Source organism: Macaca nemestrina, chromosome X (genome assembly GCF_043159975.1).
Source record: "Macaca nemestrina isolate mMacNem1 chromosome X, mMacNem.hap1, whole genome shotgun sequence".
In the NCBI taxonomy this organism is placed as follows: Eukaryota; Metazoa; Chordata; class Mammalia; order Primates; family Cercopithecidae; genus Macaca; species Macaca nemestrina.
The window spans coordinates 119,928,738-119,955,753 of record NC_092145.1 but is presented as its reverse complement, the minus strand read 5'-3'; the positions used below and the strand labels follow the sequence as shown (position 1 = coordinate 119,955,753).

The 27,016-nt window shown below is 43.3% G+C and overlaps 2 protein-coding genes across 6 annotated transcripts in view; one reads left to right on the top strand and one right to left on the bottom strand.

Annotated features, from left to right (window-relative positions):
* Positions 1 to 4,097: 4,097 nt before the first annotated feature.
* Positions 4,098 to 27,016, bottom strand: part of CXHXorf38 (chromosome X CXorf38 homolog) — a 30,051-nt gene continuing 7,132 nt past the window's right edge. For 2 of the 5 annotated variants that reach the window (XM_011772811.2, XM_071089105.1), the window contains 6 exons: positions 25,864 to 25,983; positions 23,872 to 24,021; positions 23,398 to 23,577; positions 17,557 to 17,716; positions 8,186 to 15,521; positions 4,098 to 4,451 (listed from right to left, as the gene is read on the bottom strand). In XM_011772811.2, coding sequence (XP_011771113.1) covers positions 17,558 to 17,716; positions 23,398 to 23,577; positions 23,872 to 24,021; positions 25,864 to 25,983 — 609 coding nt within the window. In that variant the 3' untranslated portion in view covers positions 4,098 to 4,451; positions 8,186 to 15,521; position 17,557. Of the gene's footprint in view, positions 4,452 to 8,185; positions 17,102 to 17,556; positions 17,717 to 23,397; positions 23,578 to 23,871; positions 24,022 to 25,863; positions 25,984 to 27,016 lie in introns of all 5 variants that reach the window. The other 3 variants (XM_011772818.2, XM_071089103.1, XM_071089104.1) reach the window with 3 other exon arrangements.
* On the top strand, positions 10,235 to 10,965 carry LOC105499943 (mitochondrial pyruvate carrier 1 like). The gene is given in 3 exon segments (XM_071089106.1): positions 10,235 to 10,375; positions 10,706 to 10,910; positions 10,913 to 10,965. Coding segments are annotated over 3 exon segments (399 nt in total).

Sequence of the window (27,016 nt, the reverse complement as noted above, 5' to 3'; positions counted from 1 at the left end):
TCGGGCTCTTTTATAAGGGCACTAATTCCATCCATGAGGGTGGTGCCCTCGTGGCTTCATCACTTCCCCAAAGGCCCCACCTCTTAATATCACCTTGATGGTTGGTTAAGTTCCAACTTACGAATTTTGGGGGAAGGCATACACACCCAGATCATAGAAGCAGTCATGAGGAAACATTGAATGAACCCCAGTTGAGGGGCATTTTACCAAATTGCAGGCTTGAACTCTTCTAAAATGTCAAGGTCGGCCAGGCGCCGTGGCTCACGCCTGTAATCCTAGCACTTTGGGAGGCCAAGGTGGGTGGATCACCTGAAGTCAGGAGTTCGAGACCAGCCTGGCCAACATGGTGAAACCCCATCTCTACTAAAAATACAAAAATCAGCTGGGCTTGGTGGCACACACCCGTAATCCCAGCTACTCAGGAGAATCACTTGAATCTGGGAGGTGGAGGTTGCAGTGAGCCGACATCGCATCACTGCATTCCAGCCTTGGCAACAGAGCGAGACTGTCAAAAACATAAAACAATGTCAAGGTCATGAATGCCAAAGAAAGGTAGAGGATCTGGTCTAGATTAAAGGAGACTAAAGTGACATTACAATTAAGTGCCATGTGTAATCCTGGTCTGGATCCTAGACTAGAAAAACAAAATTGTTATATTGGACGTTATTGAGACAATTAGCCAAATAAGAATACTGATTGTAGATTATAGTATTATATCAATGTTGAATGTCTTGATTTTGATGGGTGTATTGTGATAATATAAAAGAAAGTTTACAAAAGTCTATATGCTTAGAAAATACATACTGAGGCCGGGCGCGGTGGCTCATGCCTGTAATCCCAGTACTTTGGGAGGCTGAGGCGGGCGGACTACCTGAAGTCAGGAGTTCGAGACCAGCCTGGCCAACATGGTGAAACCCCATCTCTACTAAAAATACAAAAATTAGCCGGGCATGGTGGCAGGCACCTGTAATCCCAGCTGGAGATTTGGGAGGCTGAGGCAGGAGAATCGCCTTGAACCTGGGAGGTGGAGGTTGCAGTGAGCCAAGATCGTGCCATTGCACCCCAGCCTGGGTGACATAGAGAGACTCCATCTCAAAAAAAAAGAAAAAAAAGAAAATACACACTGATGCTCTTAAGAAATACTGTTAAGGGCCAGGTATGGTGGTTCACACCTGTAATCCCAGCACTTTGCCAAAGCAGGCAGATGGCTTAAGCCCAGGAGTTCAAGACCAGCCTGAGCAACATGGCAAAACCCATCTCTACAAAAAATACAAAAATTCGCCGGGCATGGTGGCACACGTGTAGTCCCAGCTACTTGGGAGGCTGAGATGGGAGGATCACTTGTGCCTAGGAAGTTGAATCTGCTGTAAGCCATGATTGCATCACTGTACTCCAGCTTGGGTGACACAGAGAGACCCTGTCTCCAAGAAAAACAAAAACAAAAACAAAAAACCAATACCCTTAGGCTAGAGAGAAGAGTAAAGCAAATATCGCAAAATGTTAACAGTTGGTACATCTAGGTAAAGGGCATATGGGAGCTCTTTTGAGCATTTGTTTCTCTGTTATACCTGTTTTAGATTTTTCTAAGTTTTCTCAGCTTGAAATTATTTCAAAATGAAAAGTTAAAAAGAACAATTAAAATTAAGTAATGCCACCTCTATGGTCTGCTGCACTGGACCTCACTGAAGATTTGTGTAGGTCCAGGGTCATGCCCATCAAGCAGGATTTCGTAGGAGCTGTGACCGAGAACCTTGGTTAGAAGAAAGAGTGCGATGCACATTTTTCACAACTGGGAAAAGGGATGAATCTATCGTTGTATTTGCTTGTCTTCTCCCGGCGTTTTCCTTTGAAAGATAACAGTAAACTTGCCAGCCATGTCTCGTGATTGAGTCACATAGGACCTGACAGCCTCACGTTTGTGAGGCAGCACTAAGAGTAGAAATGCCAAAAGCATCAACAGCAGATAAATATTATTTGAAATAATGAAAAATCTTTAGCTGTTCAGTCTCATCTATTAAGCACAGCAAACTGTACAGCAGAACTAATTTAGCTGTGAGGAGAGGTAATCGCTGGACAACATTACTGATGTTCTCTAATCCTAAAGCTGTTTCATCACTACCTTTGTTTCAGACACGTAAAATTCTCTACAGTTTTGCTCAATCCTAGCCCTGAATCTTCTCAATCCACCTTGGAGACCCTTTTACCTCTAAGTATCCCTTCAACTGCTGGCAAAGTTCCAAGATAATATCTTACCTTCTATTTCTAGTGTAAGTCTGGCCCATTTGTCATGATTATAACAATCAACAAATGTCTAGTAGACACATATGTTATACAAAGGCACAGCCAAGCGTCTACCAGGAAAGTTACATGCACATCGTCTGTACCTCCATTTCTCTAAAATTTCTGTTAAAGTGCTCCTCTGGGTGGGCAGGCCTTGTCTTATTAAATTTGGGCCACATCCAGTCAACATGTTAGAAAGGTTTGGAGGGAGAAGGAATGTTTCATTTGGTGATTTCTTCCCTGGCCTAAAGGAATTTAACGACATAGTTGGAAAGACATAAACACATCACAAGTTACAGTAATTTGTGTAGAGGAGTGAGGTGAGAAATAGGAAACCTTAATCCTGGTTTCCCATGAATTCGCTGTCACCATGACAGATGACATGATCTCAAGGCCTCATACCTCCTTTGTAAAATGAGATGGATGGACTGGATGATAATAACGACAACAGCTAAAATACACTGAGCACTTACTATATATCAAGCCCTATAGTAAGCATTTACTGTGGATTAACATGCTGAAACCTTGCAACACTGCTGTGAGGTGGGTACCACTATCATCCTCATTTTACAGATAATCCATGAGATCCTTTCAACTCCAAATTTCTATAATTATGTGACTTCAAGTTAAGTAATATGGTAGACTGCATTTTCCAGAGGTGGACACAATATTTCCTATCTTATATGCTTGCTCTCTATATATATACACACACACATATATGTGTATATATGTATATAGTATATACACATATGTACATATATTATACACATATGTACATATAATTTACACATATGCATATATGTATATGCACACACATGTATATGCACACATATACATATATACACATATATACATATATAATATACACATACATATATGCATATATACATATATAATATACACATATATACATAATACATAAATACATATATGTACATACACATATGTATACACATACATGCATATACACATACATGAATGTATATACACATACATGTATACATATATACAGACATATATACATATATACACATACATACATATATACACACATATACATATATAATATACACACATTACACACAATGTACACACATACATATATGTACACACATACGTACACACATACATATATGCAAACACATACGTACACACATACATATATGTACACGCATATGTACACACATACATATATGTACACACATATGTACACACATATGTATATGCACACATATACATATATGCATACACATACATATATGTATATACACGTATGTATACACACATATATGTATATACACATATGTATATACACACATATATACATATATTTTTTTTTGGCTGGGCACAGTGGCTGACACCTGTAATCCCAATGCTTTGGGTGGCTGAGGTGGGAGGATCACTTGAGCCCAGGAAGTCGAGGCTGCAGTGAGCTATGATTGTGCCACTGCACTCCAGCCTGGGCGACAGAGTGAGAGCAGATCTCAATCAATCAATCAATCAATCAATAAAGTATTTTTAGAGATGGGATCTCGCTCTGTTGCTCAGGCTGGTCTCAAACTCCTGGGCTCAGGCAATCCTCTTACCTCAGCCTCCTGAGTAGCTGGAACTATAGGTGTGTGCCACTGCACCCAGTTCCTATGCTCTTCTTGAAGTATAACTTTGAGAAGTGGGTCTATCTACCCTCCATTGAATTTGGGTGGCCTTGTGGCTATGAAAAAAGTGATGTCATGTTAACTTCTGAGGCTAAGTCCATAAAAACCAATATAGCTTATGTTAGTTTTCTATTGCTATGCAACAAATTACCCAAAACTTAGTGGCTGAAAACAATACCTGTTTATTAGCTCTTGGTTTTGTAGGTCAGAATTCTGGGCACAGCATGACTTGGTTCTCTGCTCAGGGTGTCACACAGCTGAAATGAAGGCGTTAGCTGGGCTGAGTTCCTGGAGGATCAGAGTTGAGGTGGGGACCCGCTTCCAAGCTCACTACATTGTTGGTTGAATTCAGTTCTTTATGGTCATAAGACTGAGATCTCTGTTTCTTTGGTCAGCTGGGAGCTGCGTGCATTTTTCGCCATGTAGTCACCTCCACCTTCAGAGCCGGCTATGGAGAATATCCTTCACGTCAAATCCCTCTCACGTTTTGAATCTCTGAATTCTGGTCTCTGACCTCTAGACCCAGATTTAAATGGTTGCTGTGGTTAGGGGAGGCTCACTTGGGGAATCTCTCTGTCTTAAGATCAACTGATTCAAAACCTCAATTACATCTGCCAAATCTCTTTTGTCATGTAATCATGGGAATAATATCTAATGCTATTCATAGGTTCCGCTCACACTCAAGTGCAGATTATACAAGGGTGAGGGTCACTGGGGCCATCTTAGAATTCTGCCTACGCGATAGCTTCTACTTGATTCTCTTGTTACGTTTACTCCTGGAACTCAGCCACCATACTGTGAGGAAGCCTAAGCACCCTGTGGAATGGTCCACATGGAAAGAAACTGGCCCCAGTTAACAGCCCCAGCTGAGCTCCCAGCCAGTAACCAGCATCAGCGTGCTATGTGAGTGAGCCATTTTCAAAGTGGATCCTCCAAGCCGCAGGCTGAAATATCCCCACTGGTGATGCATGGGACAGATGAGCTGTCCCTATTAAGTCCTGCCCAAATGGTAAATTTGGGAGTAAAACAAAAGATTTTGTTCTAAGCCACTAAGTTTTGGGGTGATTTGTTATACAGCAATAGGTGATCAAAACCAAGTAACTTATGTGAGACAGTCTGTAAGTACTGAAAGCTTCTGTGGACAAGGAGCGGTAGCTTCTATTTCTTTTAAGACATTGGAGCATCTGGCAGTGTAGGCCTAAAATGTCATTCAACACATGCTTGCTGATTTATTAGTTCAAACTTATACTGACCTGATTTATAACAGTATACCATTCATCCATATTTGGAAGCTCCGCATTTTAAAATAGTTGTCTAAAAATTATGCCACTTTCTTTTGGAGGAATGGCTATACTATATATTTTTAAGCCATATTTGTAAAATGTTTGGGGTGTAAATGAACACAGATAATGAATATTAATTTTAAAGGTACAATGGGCTTGTGTGTAAATCACTACATAAAGCATTAGTATTTCAATGCATATTCAATCGCTTTTCAACAGTTGCTGTTTTTATTTTTTTTGTTGTTGTTATTTATTTATTAGACGGAATCTTGCTGTGTCTCCCAGGCTGGAGTGCAGTGGTGCAATCTCGGCTCACTGCAACCTCCGCCTCTGGGGTTCAAGCGATTCTTCTGCCTCAGCCTCCCGAGTAGCTGGGACTACAGGCACGTGCCATCACACCTGGCTAATTTTTATATTTTTAGTAGAGATGGGGTTTTACCATATTGGCCAGACTGGTCTTGAACTCCTGACCTCAGGTGATCCTCCCACCTCGGCCTCCCAAACTGCTGGGATTACAGGCATGAGCCACTGCACCTGGCCAACAGTTGCTGTTTTTATTGGAAAAAACAGAAAGCACTGGAAAAATAATCACCAGTTTTGTCATTAAAGATTTTTCATCCACAGATATCAAAACTATTAGGTGAAAAACTGTTGGAGAGGCCAGGAGCGGTGGCTCATGCCTATAATTCCAGCACTTTGGGAGGCCGAGGCAGGCAGATCACCTGAGGTCAGGAGTTCAAGACCAGCCTGGCCAACATGGCAAAACCCCATCTCTATGAAAAATACAAAAATTAGCTGGGAATAGTGGCACACACCTGTTATCCCAGCTACTGGGGAAGCTGAGGCAGGAGAATTGCTTGAACCTGGGAGGTGGAGGTTGCAGTGAGCCAAGATCGTGCCACTGCACTCCAGCCTGGGCAAAAGAGCAAGACTCTGTCTCAAAAAAAAAAAAAAAAAGTTGCTGGAGAATAGAATATCCATACACTCTCAAGGCAGTTCCCCCCGGATTATTTGAAGGGAAAAGGTAACTTTACAATGGAGAAATCCGGCAGATAACTTCTTTTTTTGGGGGGGAATATATCCATTTTGTTAAATGCATCTTGTCTGAGCCATGGAAGATACAGAAACAATTTCAAAGAGCATTAAACACTGGTTCTCTCAACTGTGGACTGAAAAAACATAAAGCATATGGAGACGCTGAGTCTGATAGCTGTTCAAACAAGTGGGCCAGAGCTGGTTTCAATGGTGCCAAAAGTACAGGTACTCTACCTCCTGCCAAATGATCCTACCAAAAAAGATGCCAGAAGTACACAGAGAAGATGGTTAACAGACACTTGGAAGGTACAAATTCTCCATGATATGACATTTTCAACATACCAGTGGAACCCACATATGTAGGCTCCATTCTGTCTTGAACAATTCCAAAATATTAAAGAAAAACATCAGGAAGTAGGTAGATTACTTAGAGAAAAATTTGAGTTACTTTTAACCAAAGTTATTTCTACTATGCTTTATCACTCAGTAGCTGCTCTCAAAACAAAGAAATATTTTATATATAATATGTATTTTACTAAAAGTATTTTTTACCCATCTCAAATGGGTTGATTGACCAGTCTCACTAATAGTAAGAGTGCTCAACATTTCCCATTTTGGGCCATTTCTATCACTCTCAAATTTTGGTGAATCTGCCCTAAGTTCCCAGCATCACAGCATTCGTGGATCTGAGTAAACATTCCAGAAAACACAGAGATGTTCCAATACTCTCTGTTCTTAATTTCATCTAATTAGTTTTAAAATTTATTCTCTACTCACAAAGAAGCATAAATAAAGGTTTCACTCTTATGTAAAGACCTGACAAAACATACTGATCCTCTGCTGATGTGGAAGCAAGGACAGTTTTCTACGATAGTCTGTTCTTTATAACCTATAACTGTTGTGGAAAAAAAAGAAAATCAATTTCTTATTGTAATTATTTTTCTTGTTTGAGGTTTCTTTTCCACACCCTGAATCTACAATGACCCAACCACAAGTTTGGGAACATTGCTTCTGAGGCCCATTCTCTGATTAGAAAGTTCAGTCCCACCTGGGGAAAGTACCCGAGTCCCAGCCTTTTCAGCCTAACATTATGCCTAATATCTAGAGTAAGAAATCAGGCTAAGTGTGGTGGTGTGCGCCTGTAATCCCAGCCACTTGGGAGGCTGAGGCAGGAGAATCGCCTGAACCCCGGTGGCAGAGATTGCAGTGAGCAGAGATTGCACCAGTCACTCCAGCCTGGGCAACACAGCGAGACTCCACCTCAAAAAATAAATAAATAAATAAAATAAAACATCCAAGTATCCACCTTGGGTTGCAGGAAAATAGTTAATATTATGCGTTTTAAAAAATGTAACTATATAATGTGAAACACCATAAAGTCAGATGGCACTGCACGAGGCATGTTTGCTTCTTTTTCTTAGGGAAAAGGAGTTCTGTGGAAAATTCTCTCATCCTCCTCTCTCCACCACCGACTCCTCTATGTCCAAAGGTTTTTTCCTCCCTCCACCCCCCGCGCGAGAGAGTCTCACTCTGTTGCCCAGGCTGGAGTGCAGTGGTGCAATCTCGGTTCACTGCAACCTCTGCCCGCTCTGCATTCAAGCGATTCTCCTCCCTCAGCCTCCCGAGTAGCAGGGATTACAGGCACGCACCACCACACCCGGCTAATTTTGTATTTTTAGTAGAGACAGGGTTTCTCCATGTTGGTCAGGCTGGTCTCAAACTCCCAACCTCAGGTGATCCGCCCACCTCAGCCTCCCAAAGTGCTGGAATTACAGGCGTGAGCCATCGCATCCGACCTAGGTTTTTGTTCAAAATTGGGCCTTTGTTCTTATTCAGTAAATCTATGTCACAGGATGAGCCAGGACTTAAATATATAAATATAATTTTTTAGTATCTTTCACGTCAAATTAGAAACACATATTTGGAACTTACTGCTGCAGTCTCTACTGTGCTTATCATGGTAGTGGTTGAAACTGGAAGACTTTTTTTTTTAAACCCTGAAGTCATCCATACTTGCTACTTATTTAGTCTTCTTGCTTGGAATGAAAAGTATTCACCAATACCACCAGCTAAGCACCTGTTTCAAATGCAACTCAGCCTTCAGCTTGCAAAATGATCTCTTTATAATTAAGCAAACAGCGGAAGACCCATGCGAGTTGTTTCTTTCTTCCTGGAGAAGTTGGCAGGATAACTGGAATCCTAGGAGCTCCTCTGTATTGAATTTGCCAAGTCCTGAGTTCAGAATTTTGTTTCTGAGATGAATATAAAAGCACCTAATGGTCAAGGAAACTTTTCTTCCTGTGATAAGGGACCTTTGCTTTAGTGTAGATGACCACTCCCCTCTGTAAGGTAGGGAGGAAGAATGTTCGGTTAGTTCCTTTCCTCTGGCCGATCTCTTTTTTTCTTCTCCTTGCACTGTACAACAGACGCACTCAGCCTCCCGGGGTCCCGGCCCAGAGGCCAGTTTATAGCTGCACGCCTCACTCCGCCATCTTCGCAGCTTCTCCGCGGATAACTTCTTAACCAAGTGGCCGAACTTAGTACCACCAATGCTGGAAGAAAGTGACGTCATGTGCCTCGCATTGTGATGCACTAAGAATACAACATCTCTTGTGAAGTTGTTTTATCAAAAAATGTTTAACCTAAATCTAGTAAGAAAACAGACAAATCCAACTTAAAGACATTCTGAAAAGCGACAAGCTTGGACTCCAAAAATGTCCATGTCATGAAACACAAAAAGCCAGGGAACTCTTCTAGATTAAATATTAATCAAAGGAGTCAACTAAACTTGAATTTTGATTGAATCCTGATTTCCCCCTCCAACAAGAAGGAAAAAAAAAAAAGCCGTAAAGCTATAAAATTTAAATATGCTCTGCATATTATAGTGTGGATTACTGCGTTGTGGTTAAGTAGGGGTCCATCCTTGTTTTTAAGAGACAGATGCTAAAATCTTAAGGTGAAATGTCACCGTCTCTGCAAGTAACACTCAGGCAAATTATGTAAGGGCTAAAATTCTGAACCTGGTTGAGGAATTTTGTATCAACATCTAGTCAACACTGTCCAGGGACTAGTCAGAACAAGTAGTTTCCCTTCGCATGGCTGAGAAGCAGGTAGCCTGACCCACTCCTCTCCGGGTGGCACGAGTAACCCTCAGCACTTAAAAGCGGCTGCAGCCCTGTGGGGAACGAAGGCTGAGGCTGTGGTTCCACTTCTGCCAGAGGACACACACATGCACGCATGCTGTATGCACTTTATGGCAGTCCATGGAAGGCACAAAAGTGCAAGGGTGAGGCTGCGCCCCTCCCCTAACCTCCACAGGAACATATGACAGTAGCACAGGCTGTCTAGAGCACTTTACAGTAGTCACGTCCGCCCAAGGGTGAAACCACACCCTTTCACCCCCACAGAACAGCGGCAGGTGCTGTCTGGAGCACTTTAGGGCAGTCAGGCAAACGTGCGAGGATGAGGCCAGGCCCCTTCACCCTGGCAGAACCGCTGCACGTGCTTGTGGAGCACTTTACAGCAGTCATGCAGAGGCGTGAGGGCAAAGCTACGCCCTTTCATCCCCACAGAACAGCGGCATGTAGTCTGGAGCACTTTACAGCAGTTACTTGAAGGTGCGACGGCAAAGCCACGGCCTTGCACCCCCGTAGAACAGGAGCACGTGCTGTCCGCGGCACTTTAACGGCATTCAGGCAGAGGCGCGTGGGTGAGGCCACTCCCTTTCGCCCCAACAGAACAGCGGCACGTGCGGTCCGGCGCACTTTACGGCAGTCAACGCGAAGGCGCCAGGGTGAAACCATGCCCTTTCATTCCGACAGAACAGCTGCACGTGCTGTCGGCGCACTTTATGGCAGCCACGCGAAGGCTCGAGGTTGCTAGCGTGCGCCCAGTCAGGGTTGGCTGCGGATACTGGGCTTTGCGCTCTATTTCGTTGTGGTCTGGCTGTCGGTCCGTAGGCACACCTACGGCTATTCCATCATGGCGAGGGTAGCGGTACCGTGGTGAACGATGAGAGATCACTTCCAGAGCAAGGAGTTCCGGGGATACGTGAGCAGCACTCACTTCTGGGGTCCCGTGTTCGACTGGGGCCTTCCGCTGGCTGCCTTTAAAGACATGAAGGCAGGCCGGGCGCAGTGGCTCACGCCTGTAATCCCAGCACTTTGGGAGGCCGAGGCGGGTGGATCACCTGAGGTCGGGAGTTGGAGACCAGCCTGACCAACATGGAGAAACCCCGTCTCTACTAAAAATACAAAATTAGCTGGGCCTGGTGGCACATGCCTATAATCCCAGCTACTAGGGAGGCTGAGGCAGAATTGCTTGAACCTGGGAGGCAGAGGTTGCGGTGAGCCGAGATCGTGCCATTGCACTCCAGCCTGGGCAACAAGAGTGAAACTCCGCCTCAAAAAAATAAATAAATAAATAAAATAAAATAAAAATAAAGACATGAAGGCGTCGCTGGAGATCATCAGTGGCCGCATGACGACAGCGTTCATCTTGTACTCGGCGATCTTCAGGCACTTCGCCTACCGCGTACAGCCTCGAAACCTGCTGCTGATGACGTGCCACTGTACTAACGTGATGGCGCAGAGTGTGCAGGCCAGTCGCTACCTACTCTACTACGGCGGCGGCGCCGAGGCTAAAGCCCGCGACACTCCGCCGTCGCGGCCGCCACCAGCCCGGGTTCCCAGCCCCCGAAACAAGCTTCTTAAGAACTGAGAGGGCCTGATCTCATCTCTGCAGGTCACAAGCACTGAACTGTCATTCCTCCTGAAAAAAGGCCAATGAAGACCTCGGTTTTGACTCTAAAACAGTGCGAATCTGACTTAAACCTGCAGTTTGATTAATAAAGAAATACAAAGTAACATTGAACTGAAGTTGAGTGTTGCCTCTTTTGTAAACTGGAAATGTTTTTTAGAAGGGGAGGATGGATTAGCTGGTCTTTCTCTTCACAGGACCTGCAACTCAAGATAGTTTAATATGGGGGAGGAAGACTTTGAATGTAAAGCACTTCACAGCTTTTTTGTTTTTTCTTAAAGCTCTCTTGGGAACATATTTTTGTTACTTGTTTTGGATGTCCAGGGCAAACAGGGTTGCTTAGTATCACACATGACTCACAACTTGGTGCAGTCACAAATCTGTACGTCAAAAAAAGTCTGGGGGCTCTTTCTACTGAGGGAAATGTTTCGAAGTGGGTTTTAAATGAATGTCGTGAGGTACAGTGTAGCCTTAAGGAGTCCTCAAGAGAACCTAGGATCTCTTGGTGACGGAGAGCAATTATAGAATTAGCCATGGAGACAGGATAAACAATTCTGGGGACAATTGCCATCAACCCTGGGATTCTAGGTAAATAGGTAAAAGGACAAAATCATTCTTTCCTCCTTTTCTTATCCTTAAAAACGGGGGAAATGGCAGTTTGCAGAACTGGTTACCTATCACTCTGTCGAACGCTAGCTAGAGCTGGGGGTGAGGGGTCAGTGGTCAACAGCGGCAGCTCGGAGTATTCCCCTAGGAATCTTGGGGGGTTCCTACGGACTCTTAAATCACAGAGCTGAGAAAAGGGAAACGAGAAGGGTGGGGTAGTGGGGCAGTAGGCTAAGGCGATTACCTACATAGGAGAGGCTGCCCTCTACGATTTGACCCCAAAATTTTCCCTGCCCCTGCCTCTGAAGGATGCGGAAAGTTCCAGAGTGTTTACTGGTGAACCCCAAAGTAGGTGTTCAGAAGTATTCGACCCTGCTTTAGATAGAGTTTTCAAATGCAAAGAAATGTAAAAGCACTATCAAAGATTCTGAAGACATCAGTTCTTGGACAAAACGGGCACATTTGTGGAATTCTAGAAGATTCCCCTTTATCTTCTCTGGCATTAAAGCAGTAGTCCTCTTTGTGGGCAGTCTCTGTGTTTCATGAAATTCTGCATGTGGGGACGGGGGTGGGGGGTGGGTGGGAAACGAACTATGGGGAAGTAGTGAATTATCTATGGCCATGTAATCACCCCCAACACTCAGTTTAAAAGTTACCTGACTTAATTTCTGAAGTTCAGGAATCTGGGAGTGATTTAGTGGGGGACTTCTGGCTCAGGGATTCTCAGCTGTCAGCTGGGGCTGCAGTCTCTGAAGATTTGACTGGAGCTGGAAGATCCACTTCCAAGCTCATTCATAGTTGTTTGCAGGAGGCTTCAGTTCCTTGTCATCTGGGCCTCGCCATACGGCTGCTTGTGACATGGCTTCCCCCAGAGTGGTGTTCCAAGAGACAGCCCAAGATGGAAGTTCTAGCCTTTTACAGCTTCATCTTAGAAGTTACATACCATCACTTCTGCTGTGTTCACACAAAACAACTCTGGTACACTGTGGGAGGACAATACGAGGATGGGAAGCAGGCATTGTTAGGGGCCATCCTGGATGCTGGCTACCACATGTGGTGCTAAAATAATTTTCATGCCTTTCTGGTAGTCAGTAGGAAAGTAAAGCATGTAAATTTGTTGCCTACCTTCCCAAAGAGAAGTCACAAAATGCTCAGTTTACTGTTTTGTGGTCATTGCTAACATGCACATATAGAGCATGGGTTTGAGAAGCAGAAATCTCTGGAAGATAACAGTGGGTCTTAATGTTTTAGATAATTCAGACTACAATGCAGTATTAAAAACCAGTTCTTAAAGTTATGAAATGAGTAACTTTATATCCACTTCACTAACAATTTCATAAGTAGAAATTAATATATTTTTAGGTTGTCTTACAATATGCATTTTGTAATTTGAGTCTATTTCAATGAAAGGCCACTGTCTGTTGAAGACATTTCAGAGCAGGTAGGTTTCTAATTAACCTCGTGAGGGAAAAGGAGGTAATCTCTGCTGCTAATTTCCTATTACTCTATACTTACAATTTAGAGGTCAAAACAATTCAAGGAAATGTCCAAAAGATTGCAACACCTCCACAATAATGCAATGTTCCGCTTAGGGCATCTAATTCACAATATGCCCACCCAACTAAGTGAGCTAACCCTTTGTTGCCTAGGATATTAGTGTTTAAAGCCAAATAGGTAATTCATACTTTAATAAAAATGAACCTTTTAAATCATTAGGGTAACAATCATTTCATAATCTTCCCAAACTCTCAAACGTAATCCTTTCTAACCTTGGCAATTTAAACTGTCTACAGACCTCCACAACTTTATAAAGCCAGTAACATTTTTTGAATTGGCAGAGCTAGTTTTCCAGTTTTTGTCACCAACGCACTTTAGTCATTTCCCAGAATCAGGTGTTTTACTCTGAGTTGAATATGTAATGTCTTCCTCCTTAGGTACTCTGAGCTCCCTGGTGAAGAACAGGATAAATCCAAAGAACTGCTTTATCTTTGCAACTATAATGCTAATACCATTTTTTTCCTCTAATTCTTTCAAAACTATGAACCACATATTGTGTCCCAGGGAGAGGCTGACAACAAATCATATTGCTGGACGAAGAAGACAAGGCGGTTCACAATGAAACAGAGAGCCCTATGCAGAAAGTGATCCATGTGCTGGGCTTCTTCCCACTGCCCTGACAATTTGCAGGTGACCCTGGAGGTGGAGCTACAAAATGGAGGAATGGAGGCTACAACATAGCCCAGGAAATGCGACACAGCCAGCTTGCAGTTTGAATTTATATTTTATTATTCTGAAATATAAAATTTTAAAAACATTCAAAATACACCAGTACATGTTTGTTATAAAAATTTCACCCAGGAGGATATAAAACAGAAAAACCAAATATTCCTTCTAACTCTCCCCTCTACCTCAATTTCCTACAGAGGTAACACAGCGAAAAAAACTGGGGAAAAGCAAACAACTTTCCAGACCTCTACTATTCTAAAACACAAACAATATTATAGCTTGCTATGCATTGTTTTCTTGTGTTTGTTTTTTTGGTTGTTTTTTAGAGACGGAGTCTCCCTCTGTCACCCAGGCTGGAGTGCAGTGGTGTGATCTCGGCTCACTGCAACCTCCACCTCCCCAGTTCAAGCGATTCTCCTGCCTCAGCCTGCGGAGTAGCTGGGATTACAGGCACGTGCCACCATGCCCGGCTTTTTTGTGTTTTTAGTAGAGACAGGGTTTCACCATGTTGGCCAGGTTGGTCTCAAACTCTTGACCTCAGGTGATCCGCCCCACTCAGCCTCCCAAAGTGCTAGGATTACAGGCGTGAGGCACCGCGCGCGACTGCTATGCATTGTTAAGCCTTTTGCTTTTCTAGTTAGTATGTCTGAGACCACTGCACGACCACAGTGCGGCGTCGCTTCATTCTTTCCAACAGTTGCATAAGATCCTGTAGTATAATGCGCTACACTTTAACAGTGCTGCTGTACACATCCTGTTGTGCACACCCTTGTGCCCAGGTGCACAGTTCCGTTAAATAGAAAGATATCAACAGGTTGATGTCTCTATATATGATGCTACATTGCCTTAAAGTCCTCTCTGGGGCTTTAAAAAGTTTTCGGAACCATATCTTTATCAGAGCGGACAAATCCAGTAAGATGACAGCTCGTATACCATCATCCATACCTTACACATCCTTGTATTTATATCTACTTCAGGGGCTGGCACATGGTGGACCCTTGATAAAAGCTTGTGGGCAAACTAACTAGACACAGGTATAAAATGGAAGCGTTCATAACCCAAAGTTCCTAAAATTAGAAGTCAGATCTTAAATTGGTTAATGAATCAAGATTCCATTTGATCCCAAGTTTTGTATTGCACATCTAGAAGCTCGGAAATATTTCGCTAAGTTTCTTCATTTGGAAGAGTTGTGAGATGAATGAAATTTCTTTCTTTACTGTTGAAGTTTTCTCAAGGAATTCCATGAAATGAAGGGAGAAAGAAAATGTAAGACTAAAGATTAAATACTACCTGGACAGATTAGAGGAGGAAGTTACAGGCACATCTGCACTCATCTGGGCTTTCCAGAGTGATATTAAGTGCATTTTAACATAAAAATGTACACCAAATAAACCCCTGCCCTCCACCCATTCTACAGATGACATCCTTGGTAGGCGGCTGGATAGGCACACATCTTCACTGGGCTTGGAATGGAGCCCTTCCTGCAGGCAGCGAGGAACATGGCAATTCTGTTCCTGAAGGTCCACAGGCAACTTGACCCAGTTAAGTACCGCTGGCCTTGGAAACAAGTAGATGCGGGGAAAGGTGAAAGTGAGGCCGACTCCGCAGACCACTGCCTACGATGGGGCAGTCATTGCGCAGTTTGGGAAACCAGCAGGAGGAAGTCAGGAGTGGATGACTTTAGGGGTAAAAGGTATAGAAAAAGCATGAACGAATGTGTGAATTTGTTGAAAGAAAATGTTTGTCTTTGAATTTCCACAAGAATGATGCAATTTCATTTTTAAATTTTGTAATGAAGGACCAGGCTTAGTTAATAGCATAACTAACATTTAGGCCTGGGAATACTCCCAAGCTAAGAGGGGCCCTTCAGTCAAATGTTCACTGAGCATGTGAGGCCAGGCCCCAGGAGCTTACTTTTCAAATGTGTACCATAAACCAGCTGCCAAGCGAGAAGCTCCGTTGCTCCTGCCTGACATCCCTGCTTGTGATGCTGGCCTGGGTCCTGTCAGTCCACTGGTCACTCGAGTCACCATTCTTCAGCTCCCCACAGACCAGCCTGGGCCCACCTCCTTGCCCTACTGCCTTAGGCTACTCCAACCTAGTAGTAACAGTTTTTTGGGGTTTTTTTGAGACAGGGTCTTGTTCTGTTACCCAGGCTGGAGTGCAGTGGCATGATCATAGCTCACCACAGCCTTGACCACCTGGGCTCAAGGGATCCTCCCACCTCAGCCACCTGAGTAGCTGAGACTAAAGGTGTGTGCCACCATGCCCAGGTAATTTTTAACTTTTTTGTAGAGATGGGGTCTCGCCAACTTGCCCAGGTTGGTATTAAACTCCTGGGCTCAAGTGATCCGCCCACCAATGCTGGGATTACAGGCGTGAGCCACTGTACCCAGAGGCAGTAACATTTCTGTACTAATTGGAAACGACTAGAAAAATCGCCTTTCAGGCAATGTTTCTTCTTGCTTTCCTCTAAAAAGGAAATATTTCTTTCCTATCCCAGCATTTATATCCCAGCCCAGCCTTGGGCATCCTGGGTGAATAGGAATAGGACTTGCCTGCTAGTGGGTGGAGCACTCCAGGTAAGCCTCTGGCACAGGCCTGGCCACACACAGCCTTTACTAAGTTAAGCAGTTACAGTTTAGGACCAGAAAAGAAATTCATCTTTTAAATAGCAAAAAAATCCCTGGATGGTAGTAAGTTTTGTTGCTGTTTTTTGTTTTTTTGGGAGACAGAATCTCGCTCTATTGCCCAGGCTGGAGTACAGTGGCATGGTCTCAGCTCACTGCAACCTCTGCCTCCCAGGTTCAAGCGATTCTCCTGCCTCAGCCTCCCGAGTAGCTGGGATTATAGGCACATGTCACCATGCCCGGCTAATTTTTGTATTTTTTTTTTTCAGTAGAGATGGGGTTTCACTATGTTGGCCAGGCTGGTCTCGAACTCCTTGCCTCAGGTGATCCACCCGCCTGGGCCTCCCAAAGTGCTGGGGATTACAGGTGTGAGCCATCACGCCTGGCCTGGTATCAAGTTTTGGCAAAGAGTATCTAATATTTTTTATTGCAATAGATTATACAACCCCAAGTTTACAAATATTAAAATAGTTCCAAAGAGAGGAAAGTCCAGGACAAAACAACAAAAATTCCTTTTTGTCTGGGTACAATAGTCTGGTAACTTTTTCCTTTTGCACAGAAAAGGATGTCTGAGACGGAAGCCATGCTGACTTTCACAGAACATGCCTGATTTTTGTTGACAGGCAACCTAAAATGAAAGAGAATGTTTGATTTGATTTTTTGATTTTTTTTTAATTTGAGGGGAAAAAAGTAAAATGCTGAAGATAGTTACTCATTTTAAGAAGTTCTCCTTATGGAAACTAATCAATTGCTATTAATGCCATGGTAAGAGCCAGGCATCAATGGTGTCATTTTAAGGCAGAAATGCTTTTTGATTATGTTATAAAGCTGATTCATTTAATTCTAGACCAATGACTTCAGGTATATTTGGCTAAACAGGGAGTTGATGTTGAATTACTTCACAGACTTAAGAACCGTTAAGTAGAGAACGAACACAAACCTCAGTGTCCTCTCTTTGAAACAATAAGGACAAACTTCAGATTAGACTGTTGTGTGTTCATGATGGCCTCACATGAGAGAACAGACATGAAAGAGATGGGGCAATTCTGTCCTTCTTTAACACCATCATCTGCCTGAACTCACCTCAGGCCTTCCTGTCAGGTGTCTGTCTCCCAGGTTCCTGTGAATCCAGTTTCTGATGTAGACGGAGGCTGTCTAGCTTCTGCATATCTTCTGTAAGGCCATTTCTAAGATCCTCATTGTTTCTCAGAAATTCCTTCACCACTTCTAGTCGATTTGAGAGCTGCAAGAGGAAACCATGCAATGTACAGCTTAGATGATTTTATAGCAGATTTGTAATTCAAATGAAAAACCCACTAGCTCCCAGACTGGCTCCTACTCATATGCCCAAGAGACAGAAATCTTGGCTACAGGTATCTGTCCACAGACAGGTTAAAGTTTGAAAAACAAAAACAAAACAAACCCTTTAAAACAAAGCATCCTCCACTCAAAAAATAGTGGCCCAGGATAAGTGGTTCTGGGGGTACACAAGGGAGTATTTGCTTGTCTCCTTCCATTTTTTTGCTTTAAAACTTTCTGTCTTTACATGAAAGGGCATCATTTTATACATACACACACGTGTATGTGTATAAATAAATAAAATGACCTTTTCTTTTGAATTCTGTACCTGAATTATTATACATATGGATATATACATATATACGTGTGTGTGTATGTATATGTGTGTGTGTGTGTGTGTGTGTGTATTTTTTTTTTTGAGACAGTATCTCACTCTGTCGCCCAGGCTGGAGTGCAATGGTGCGATCTTGCTCCCTGCAACCTCCGCCTCCTGGGATCAAGTGATTCTCTTGCCTCAGCCTCCTAACTGGGATTACAGGAGCCTGCTACCACACCCGGCTAATTTTTGTTTTTAGTAGAGACGGTGTTTCACCATGTTGGCCAGGCTGGTCTCAAACTCCTGACCTCAGGTGATTTGCCCACTTCGGCCTCCCAAAGTGCTGGGATTACAGGCATGAGCCACGATGCCCAGCGATGAATGCTTTTAAATGGGGAACCCTCAACTGCAAGTCAAGTCAGGGTTATATAAATCTAATGAAGAAAAGTAACGGAGCACTCTGCCCTAAGAGAGCAGTAGTTATTAAACTGCAGAGTGTACGTCACTGATTCCCATGCAGTAGGTCTGGTGTGGAACCCCAGCAAATACTCACGTTATTGTGAAGTAAGCAAATGAAAGAGCCAGATGCCAGATGATGGACGCTGGGGATGGGAGGGAGGTGAATGACTGGCTAAGGCTGTGGCCAGGACGCACAGGGAGTGGGGAGGGACAGGGAGGAGCTGCAGATGATCAGAGGGTTTCAGATTGGTCAGTAAGTAGACCGGGAATGTGCCCTTCAGGAGCTGGTTAATACACAGCTGGAAACTAGCCTAGAGCTCCTGCAAGATGCTTGGGCTTTAAATAATAAATCTAAAAGCCATAGACATGTGAAATGAAGATCACACGGATGACATGGTTCACAGCATGCGTTAGGAACTGTGGGCACTGCATCGTTAGCTCTCAGTGACCGTGCCCGGTGCCCTAGACACACCCCAGGGTCCTCCTGAGGCTCTGATCAGATGTCCGTGATGGCACCAGCAGGGCCTGGGCACCACACGCATACTCCCAGATAGACTTTTGCCCTCAGTGGGGTGCCCCTCCACTTGTGCGGAGACTTTCTCACATGATAACCTGGGAACGGTGGTCCTTCTGCTGCCACCTCCTGACCCCCCCTGCAGACTCTCAGGACTGATGTGCTCTGTTCTACTTAGTTTCTTTTCTTTTGTTCAAGGTTTCAGTTCACTTTTCCATCCCAAATTGCCTTTCTTTTCCATTATCTTCAACATGAGTGTCCCATAGCTGACATTTCTTGGACTTGTTTTCTCCTTTGTGAAATGCAACAAATGCATTTACTCTTGAAATGTGCTTAAGAGGTGTTCTGGATGGGGTGATTATTTTAGCTTGGGGTTGGCAGGATGAATCAAAAGGAGGCTTAAAAAAAAGTATTAAGAACAGAGAAGGCTTTGTATGTTTATATGTAAAGGGGGAGGAGAAAGTAGAGATGGAAAAACTGAAAGTACTAGAAAAATGTGGAATGTAGAATATTCAGACTTGGACACTGAAGCCCAGCTTTGTCACTTAATTAGCTGTGTGACTTTGCCAAGACATTTGACCTCTCTGAGCTTACTTCTAGGTACACAAATTAAGGATGATGATACCAACACCACCTAGGATTCTGGTGAGGATCAGAAATAAACTACTAAAAGCACTTAGCAGCTTTGGTCCATTCCCTCCTCCCTAACTACATTCATTTAATAAATGTCCAATTTACTCACAGTCTACTACGTGCTGGTCTACTGTTAGAGGCAAAAGACGCTCGGCAACTTCACTCTTCCAGTCACCTAAGCCAAAACTCTTGGCCTTGCTTTGATCGCTTTCTTTCTCTCACATGCCACACTGGCACACCTTCACATCACCTCTACACTTCTACCCTCAGCCTGGCTACCACCATCCTTTACCTGGTCCACTGCAGTAGCCTCCTACCAGTCGCCCTGCTTCTATCTTGGCCCCTCCCCTCCAGTACCCCAGGGTACCCTCACCACTGCAGCCAGGGGCTCCTTTTGTCATCCCAATGGCTCACAAGGCCCAGTAGGACCTGCTTCTGCTCCCTTCACTTCTCTGACCTCTTCACCCACTATTCTTTCAAATCCTCTTCCCCCAGATACACGCATGGTTAATCCTCACCTCCTTCAAGGTACTGCTAAGTCTCACCTTCTCAAAGAGGCCACCCTAATTACTCTACTGCAACCTGACATTCGTCCCCACTCTGCCAATCCTGATCACCCTCCCTCTGCTCTACACTGGATTTCTCCTTCTACTGCCCCACATCATGACCTTATTATGTTTACTGTTTAGTATCTGTCTCCCACTCTGGAGATCTTTGTCTGTTTCACTCACTGATGCATAGCAAGCTTCTAGAACTGTGCCTGGCACACAGTAGGTGCTCAATAAAAATTTCTTGAATATAACGAATGAAGTGCCATTTTCTATCCTTTCCCCAGTGACCTTGAGTACACGCTATCATCGTCCCTTATCCCTAAGCTTCCCTGCAGGTCTCTGTGAAGGTGGCTCCCTCACCAGGGTTTAAGAAATCAGTCTTGATTTTAAAGTCTGTGAAAATTATTTTCATGTTTTTTAGCCACTAACTGTGCTCAATGTACTTTAGTTGGATTTTTTTTTTTTTAACTCCCAGATCCTAACAGAGCAATGAGGGCTGGCAGGACTATGTGAAGGGCACTTAGGTGGCAGCCGAATTCTGGGGCAGATGAGCCCATGGCCGACACAAACTCCATGTTACAAGGGGCTGAGCAGCTGCTACTGCCATTTGGCTCCGCAGCAGAGTAAAATCTCACAATCACAGCAATACATGCACAGTGTATTTTAACGTGAGCCCACTTTTTCTACTGTTCTATACCTTTAAGGTTCACCAAACTAATAGAAAACTGTGGAGATGGTGAGCTCTCTGTGGCACTCCATGATGTGTTTGCAGGAGGTGTCACACTGAATTACTACCATCAATCATTTTTCTCAACTTAGCTTTCTAACCCTACCCCTACTTCTTTTGGTTTGTTTCTTAGTTTGTTTCAAGAGATGGGGTCTCCCTATGTTGCCCAGGCTGGTCCCAAACTCCTGGGCTCAAGTGATCCTTTCACCTTGGCCTCCAAAAGTGCCGGGACTATAGGTCAGAGCCATCGCACCTCGCCTTTACCCCTACTGTTTTAACAAAAACAAGAAATAGTTCTTGATAACATTTATAACAAAAGCCCTGGGGTCATAATATAATCACTGTATTTCCTGATCCCAGGATGCACATTTTTTCCTATTCTAACATCTCAAATGAGAATGCATCTTACCATTGATAGTGTCTTATAATAAACTGGCAGCATTGTTTTTTCTTTCTTAGAAGTAACTGAAATAATGGTATATTTTACAATTGACAGCATTTTAGATTCATTGAAATCTGGTCTTAACAAATCCTCTGACTTTGGCAACTAACCCGAAAGAACATGGATAATCATATAGGGTACTGAGCTTTCAGAAGTCGTCAAATTTCATATACACAGAAACCTGACTTCCAACTTTTTTGAGATAACATGCCAATCAATCCTCACATTTTGATCAATTGAAATATTATGAGAAATGCCAAGGTCTGCTGAAGAGAAAGCATGAAAAATGAGAATTTATTAACTCCACCTAGAGACTCCACCCAGAGAACAAGCCAATTAATCCCTATTTCCTTTCTGTAAAACAGAGATAATGGGGGTTCAAAACTTACAGCTGCCAGCTCCTCAGTATATAAGATCTGCAGCACAGCAGGCAGGAAGCCACAGGATCAGAAGGGGGAGACCTGCGGGCCAGCCCTCAGCCCCAGTGCAAGCTCTTTGGGGCCCTTGCCTCACATGCAAAGCAGGGGATATAAGATGACTGCCAGGTTCCCTTCCAGCTCTCAACTGACACAAACTCCTGGCTCTAGCTTCTGAAAACAGCAGCAGAAAGAAAACTGGGGCTCTAATGGCATTATAAAATAAAGACAGGAACCGAAACACACGGATTTAGGAAAGAGAAGATTAAACATTCTAATACATCATTTTAAATACCTATGGTATACCATGGTAGGCACACCCAAAAAACCAGGGGTACCAAGTCCTTGTGCTAAAGGGGCTCACCATGCTGAATGAAGCGCCTGGATCAAAGCTGGAATGGTTAATACAGGCATAGTGACCTGCAAGGAGCATGGTTCCGTGAATTTGCATTTAATAAACCCTCCCTATGTTTAATGAGGTAACCAGCAAAACTACTTTCCTTGGACAAGGAGGAATGGAGAGGTGAAATGATTTTTCCAAGATCTCCTGGTGATCTAGAAGTCTAATCCAGCCAGTGCTGGAATATTTCTGAACCCTGCTGGAATATAATTCAACTACTGTTAATTTATTTTATACCTTGCATGTGACAAAGGAGATTTGTTCCTCCTGTACCTGGGAGTTTAGACCATCATTAGCCTGCAGGTCCTAAACTAGAAACATTGATGATTCTTTAAACACTCCCCTCCCTACCTTCTCCACCCTTTTCCAGCCCCATGCCATGCTCCAAGTAATCTCCCTGGCCACCAAGATCCATCAGTTCTGCCCAGGCACTGCCTCCAGAATCCAGTTCCTCCACAGCCCCTAGTTTCTGTTCTCTCTCACCTTCACACGACTGCAAGAGCCTTCTGGGTAGCTGCTAGCCACTCATCCAACCTCCAGCTACCACAAGAGTTAACTTTCTAAAAGCTGTATCTGATCCTATTACCCTTTCTTGACTGCTTTTTGGGAATGAAGCCAAAACCCCGTGGCATGGCCTAGAAAACCTTTTGGCATGTGGCTCCAGCCCACTTTACCATCCTCAAACCTGGCCATGGCTCCTGTGCTCACCTGTCCTTGCCCAGGCTTAGACTATCCTTCCCTGCTTTTGCAAGTACTGTGCTCTCTGTCAAGAATCATCTTTTTCTCTTGCCAATTTGTCAGACTCTTATTTGATTCTGTGAGTCACAGCTCAACAGCATCTTCTTAGCAAAATCTTTTTTTTTGGCAATCCCCCTGACCAGCAGAGAACGTCTGGAGCATTTTTTTCAGAATTCTATTGTAGCCCTTACCAGATTTTTCCACTTTGTGGCACAGATTAGGCACTCAAATGTTTGCTGATGTGAAAGTGAAAATATTTGTTAAGAGGTAATATTAATTTGTGCCAAAAGCATATTCACACTTCTGGAAATTATTTGACTTATAAATCAAAACCACCATTAATTATTTGTTAAGATGAGCTACTCTTCCTCCCCAGAATCTTTCTTTGTGTTGTTTACTCACACGGAGCCTATAACACTTTTCTTTTACCTCTTCAGGCAACACCTCTTGTTCTTCTGCTTGAAGATATATCTCTTGAAGTTTCTCCTTTAGTAACTGCATTTCTATTTCATTGACTTGGCTCTCACTCAGGTAAGTTCCCGTTTCACATTCACACCCATCTCGCTGATCTTCCTCAGGGATGTGAACAGCCCAGTCAGATGTCAACAGCTGAGGGATTGCCACACAAATATATGAACTGATTTCATGAAAAATGCATTCCACTGAATTACTCAAATAATTTGTAATTAAACATAATGAACTGGATCCATATTAATAGTGCACCGTGACCACAGAAAAGTTTCTCAGCCCAGTATAATTGCAGATTTCATATCAGCATTCTTTCCCCTGCTTACATTCTAACATTTAGGTTAAATCTAATAAACTTCAAATTCTAAATGTGTGGCTGTTGTTGTTTTCTGTCCCTTCATTCTGTATGCCAGAACTATTAAACATGATTTTTACCTGTTCTATTCTGGAGTATACTGCCACAATCTCTGGGATGTTCCTGAATTCATTCAGAAAATTTTGGATCTTCATCTGAAAATCTCGAAGCCACGTAGAAGATACTTTCATCTCTGAAGAGTGCATGATCTCATTACGACATTTAATTACCTGCAGAAAGACAAAAAGATAAAAGGCTTCAAAATCAAACAATGGGGTAAACTGAGATCTTTGACCCCAAAGAAAAATCATAGAAAGGCTTTGTTAATTACAAATTAACAAAAGCAGTCGTCAGAAGAGAAGGCCTGGAACTTTCTTGGGATCATGGGCATAAGCTGGCATGTACCTGTATCAGAGTGGAGGACACTTCAGACCTCCAGCCCCGTAAGTCAGATCCATATTTAGTTCCATCCTGTCTAGAGGGCAGACACCAAGAAGTGAAGTTCTCCTTCTGTCTTCAAGGGTCAGGCAGGTAGCCTGAGGGAAGCTGGCCATGTGTAATGGTAAGGAGTCATCTCCCTACTAAAAGACTGGTTCAGAGCTAACTGGACAGCAGAGGCCCTATCTGAAGGGGCAGCCTCTACTTAACATGCGGCTTGTTGCCATGGGAGTTGTATGAGCCTATGTTCCCAGATCTTCTGATTTTTCATGAGAAACTGGAAATTTAGATTTTTATGACAACTAATTTGAAATTTTTAAAAATCATGCAGGGCACATAAGACATGACAATAAGTCAGATTATGGCCACAGGATTCTAGGAATAAAAAGATGGCTCCTGGGTAACAGTTCAGCCTTTTCTCCCTTGAGTCTCTGGAGCTGATTTCCAAGCAATCCCGAAATTCCTAACATAACCTGTAGGTACCTGTTGGTGCCGCTGAGGCTTGAGGGATTGTTCAATCCCCAGTCACACAAATAAACATTAGTGAGTGTAAGAAATACAAATAAGCCTACAACTATCCTTAGCCCTTGAAGTCTTGTGGCCAGCTGGATATTCCACATTCCCCCAAAATCCCTTAACTTAAAACAACCTGCCAAAGAACAAGCTCATTGGCTCTGGGTATACCCACAGGATGAAGCAGCCAACACAAAAGTCTTTTAAATACTGTCGGAGCACCAGGAAGCTGGGTCTAGGGAGTTTCCTGATGTGGAAACCATGATGAAAAGAAAATAAACTTTGGCCACTATCTTTAGAAAAATGGTCTTGTCTAATCATGTATTAATATATAATTCATATAGTCTTCCACAGTTTGGTTAAAAGATATCAAAGGGTTCAACTACTATGATAGTTCTTTGTTTCTGCTGATATCATAAAGGAGTCTCAATCCTGGTAGTTGCTGGTATGCAGACAAAAGATACATGCATTTTCTCTACCTATTATAAATAATCCAGGTATAGCTATATACTCTTTCCAATGACCTTCAGGGTAATAAATGTATGAATTGTTCTCTGGTGAACTAGAGAAAAATTTAAATTTCCCAGAGGAAATCTAACAAGCACAGTGATCTATTCTGACACTGTTACCATCAGTATTCAAGTTTTCTTCAGTTCCATATCATTTGGTCTTGCAGCTGCTTAGCCAATGAGATTCAGAAGGGTAGGATTCCAACGCTGGCATACAACAGGCAGAATGATGCAATGTTCTGTATTTTTTTTAATAAGGAAAATTATTTTGGTTCTGTTTATGGCAGAACAGGGAAGAGACTTTTAGGTTCATCTACTTCAGCGGCAAACGGTACAATGAGTTGTTAGGAAACTAATTCAGGAGAACTACTCTTGACTGCGTTTGCACTGGGGTTCTTGGTGATGCCAAGACTAGCTTGGCATCACACTAGCTTGCTTAGTGATGCCAACTTTGAACCCAAGTCTAACTTTCTTTGTACACCACTGTTTCGGGGAACTACTACGTGCTATACCCGCATGGCTGGCTTAGCATCACAGGTGTATCTCATGACTGGCTCTCACAGCATAGACCCAACAGACTCAGGGTATGCTTTTGAATCTGAAAGCTCTTACCTCTGTGACTTTCTTTCGATCAACCACGAAGTGATCGCAGGAGTTGATGAGACTTAAAAGAGCAACCGCATCACATTCCTCAGGTCCTCGTTTGTCTGCTAGTCCTCGGGGCATGAAGGCCTATAGCAAGGGAGGGAGGAGGGGGACCTGAGCCTCTTCCAACTCTAGGAGATGGAAAGGCGACGGTTACTTGTCTGTTTTCCAAATGATGACTGAAATTCTCTTACGCACTGAGGTTTCAACTTAGAGCCTCATGGGCCCAAAATGCAAGTAGGGAAACAGTGTCACAGCTAAACCTTGGTCAAGGGCAATAACTGAAGGGTTGTACTATCCCTGCTATTAGATACATATAACTGGCTTTCCATCCTGTCTTAATGGCATATAAACAGAAAGCATGAGTAGAAGGCACCTTTTTTCTTTTCCTTACTGAAATTTCAGTGGTTGAGCTGTTAAATAAAAAGGTTTAAAAATAAAATAAAAGTGGACAGATTCTAAACGACTTGAGGAAGTTCGGTATGGAAGTAATACATTAAGAGTCTGGGCTTTGGAGTGAAAACTGGGTTCAAACGCCAGCTCTGTCATTTGCCAACTGTGACCTTGGTCAAGTCACCCTCAGATTCCTTATCAGTAAATGGGGGATAACTGTCCTTATCTACTTCAAAGGATATTGTGAGAATGAAATAAGAGAATGCAGGTATAGCACTAGCACAGTGCTCGGTACATGCCAGTAACCAGGACATCAATGCAGGCAATTATTATGTAGATGGTGCAAGGCGAGTAGGACCCACATAGGAGTTACAGATAGAATCCGGGGATGGGAGATACTAGATATACCAGAAGGGCCTCAAGCTAGCAGGATCTTGCCTTTAGTAGGATTTTATGGCACAGACTCCCAAAATGGTGTTACAGGAAAGCTTGGGCGTATTTCTTTCCTGAAATATTTCTCAACTTATATCGGGATGCAACAACTTTACTAGGCTAAGAATCACAAGGGTACTCTCCTGCCAAGGAAGTAACAAAAAGTTACTCACAATAAACTCTAAATAGGCTGGGTACAGTGGCTCATTCCTGTAATCCCAGCACTTTGGGAGGCAAAAGCAGGAAGATCGCTTGAGCCCAGGAGTTTGAGGCCAGCCTGGGCAACAAAGCAAGA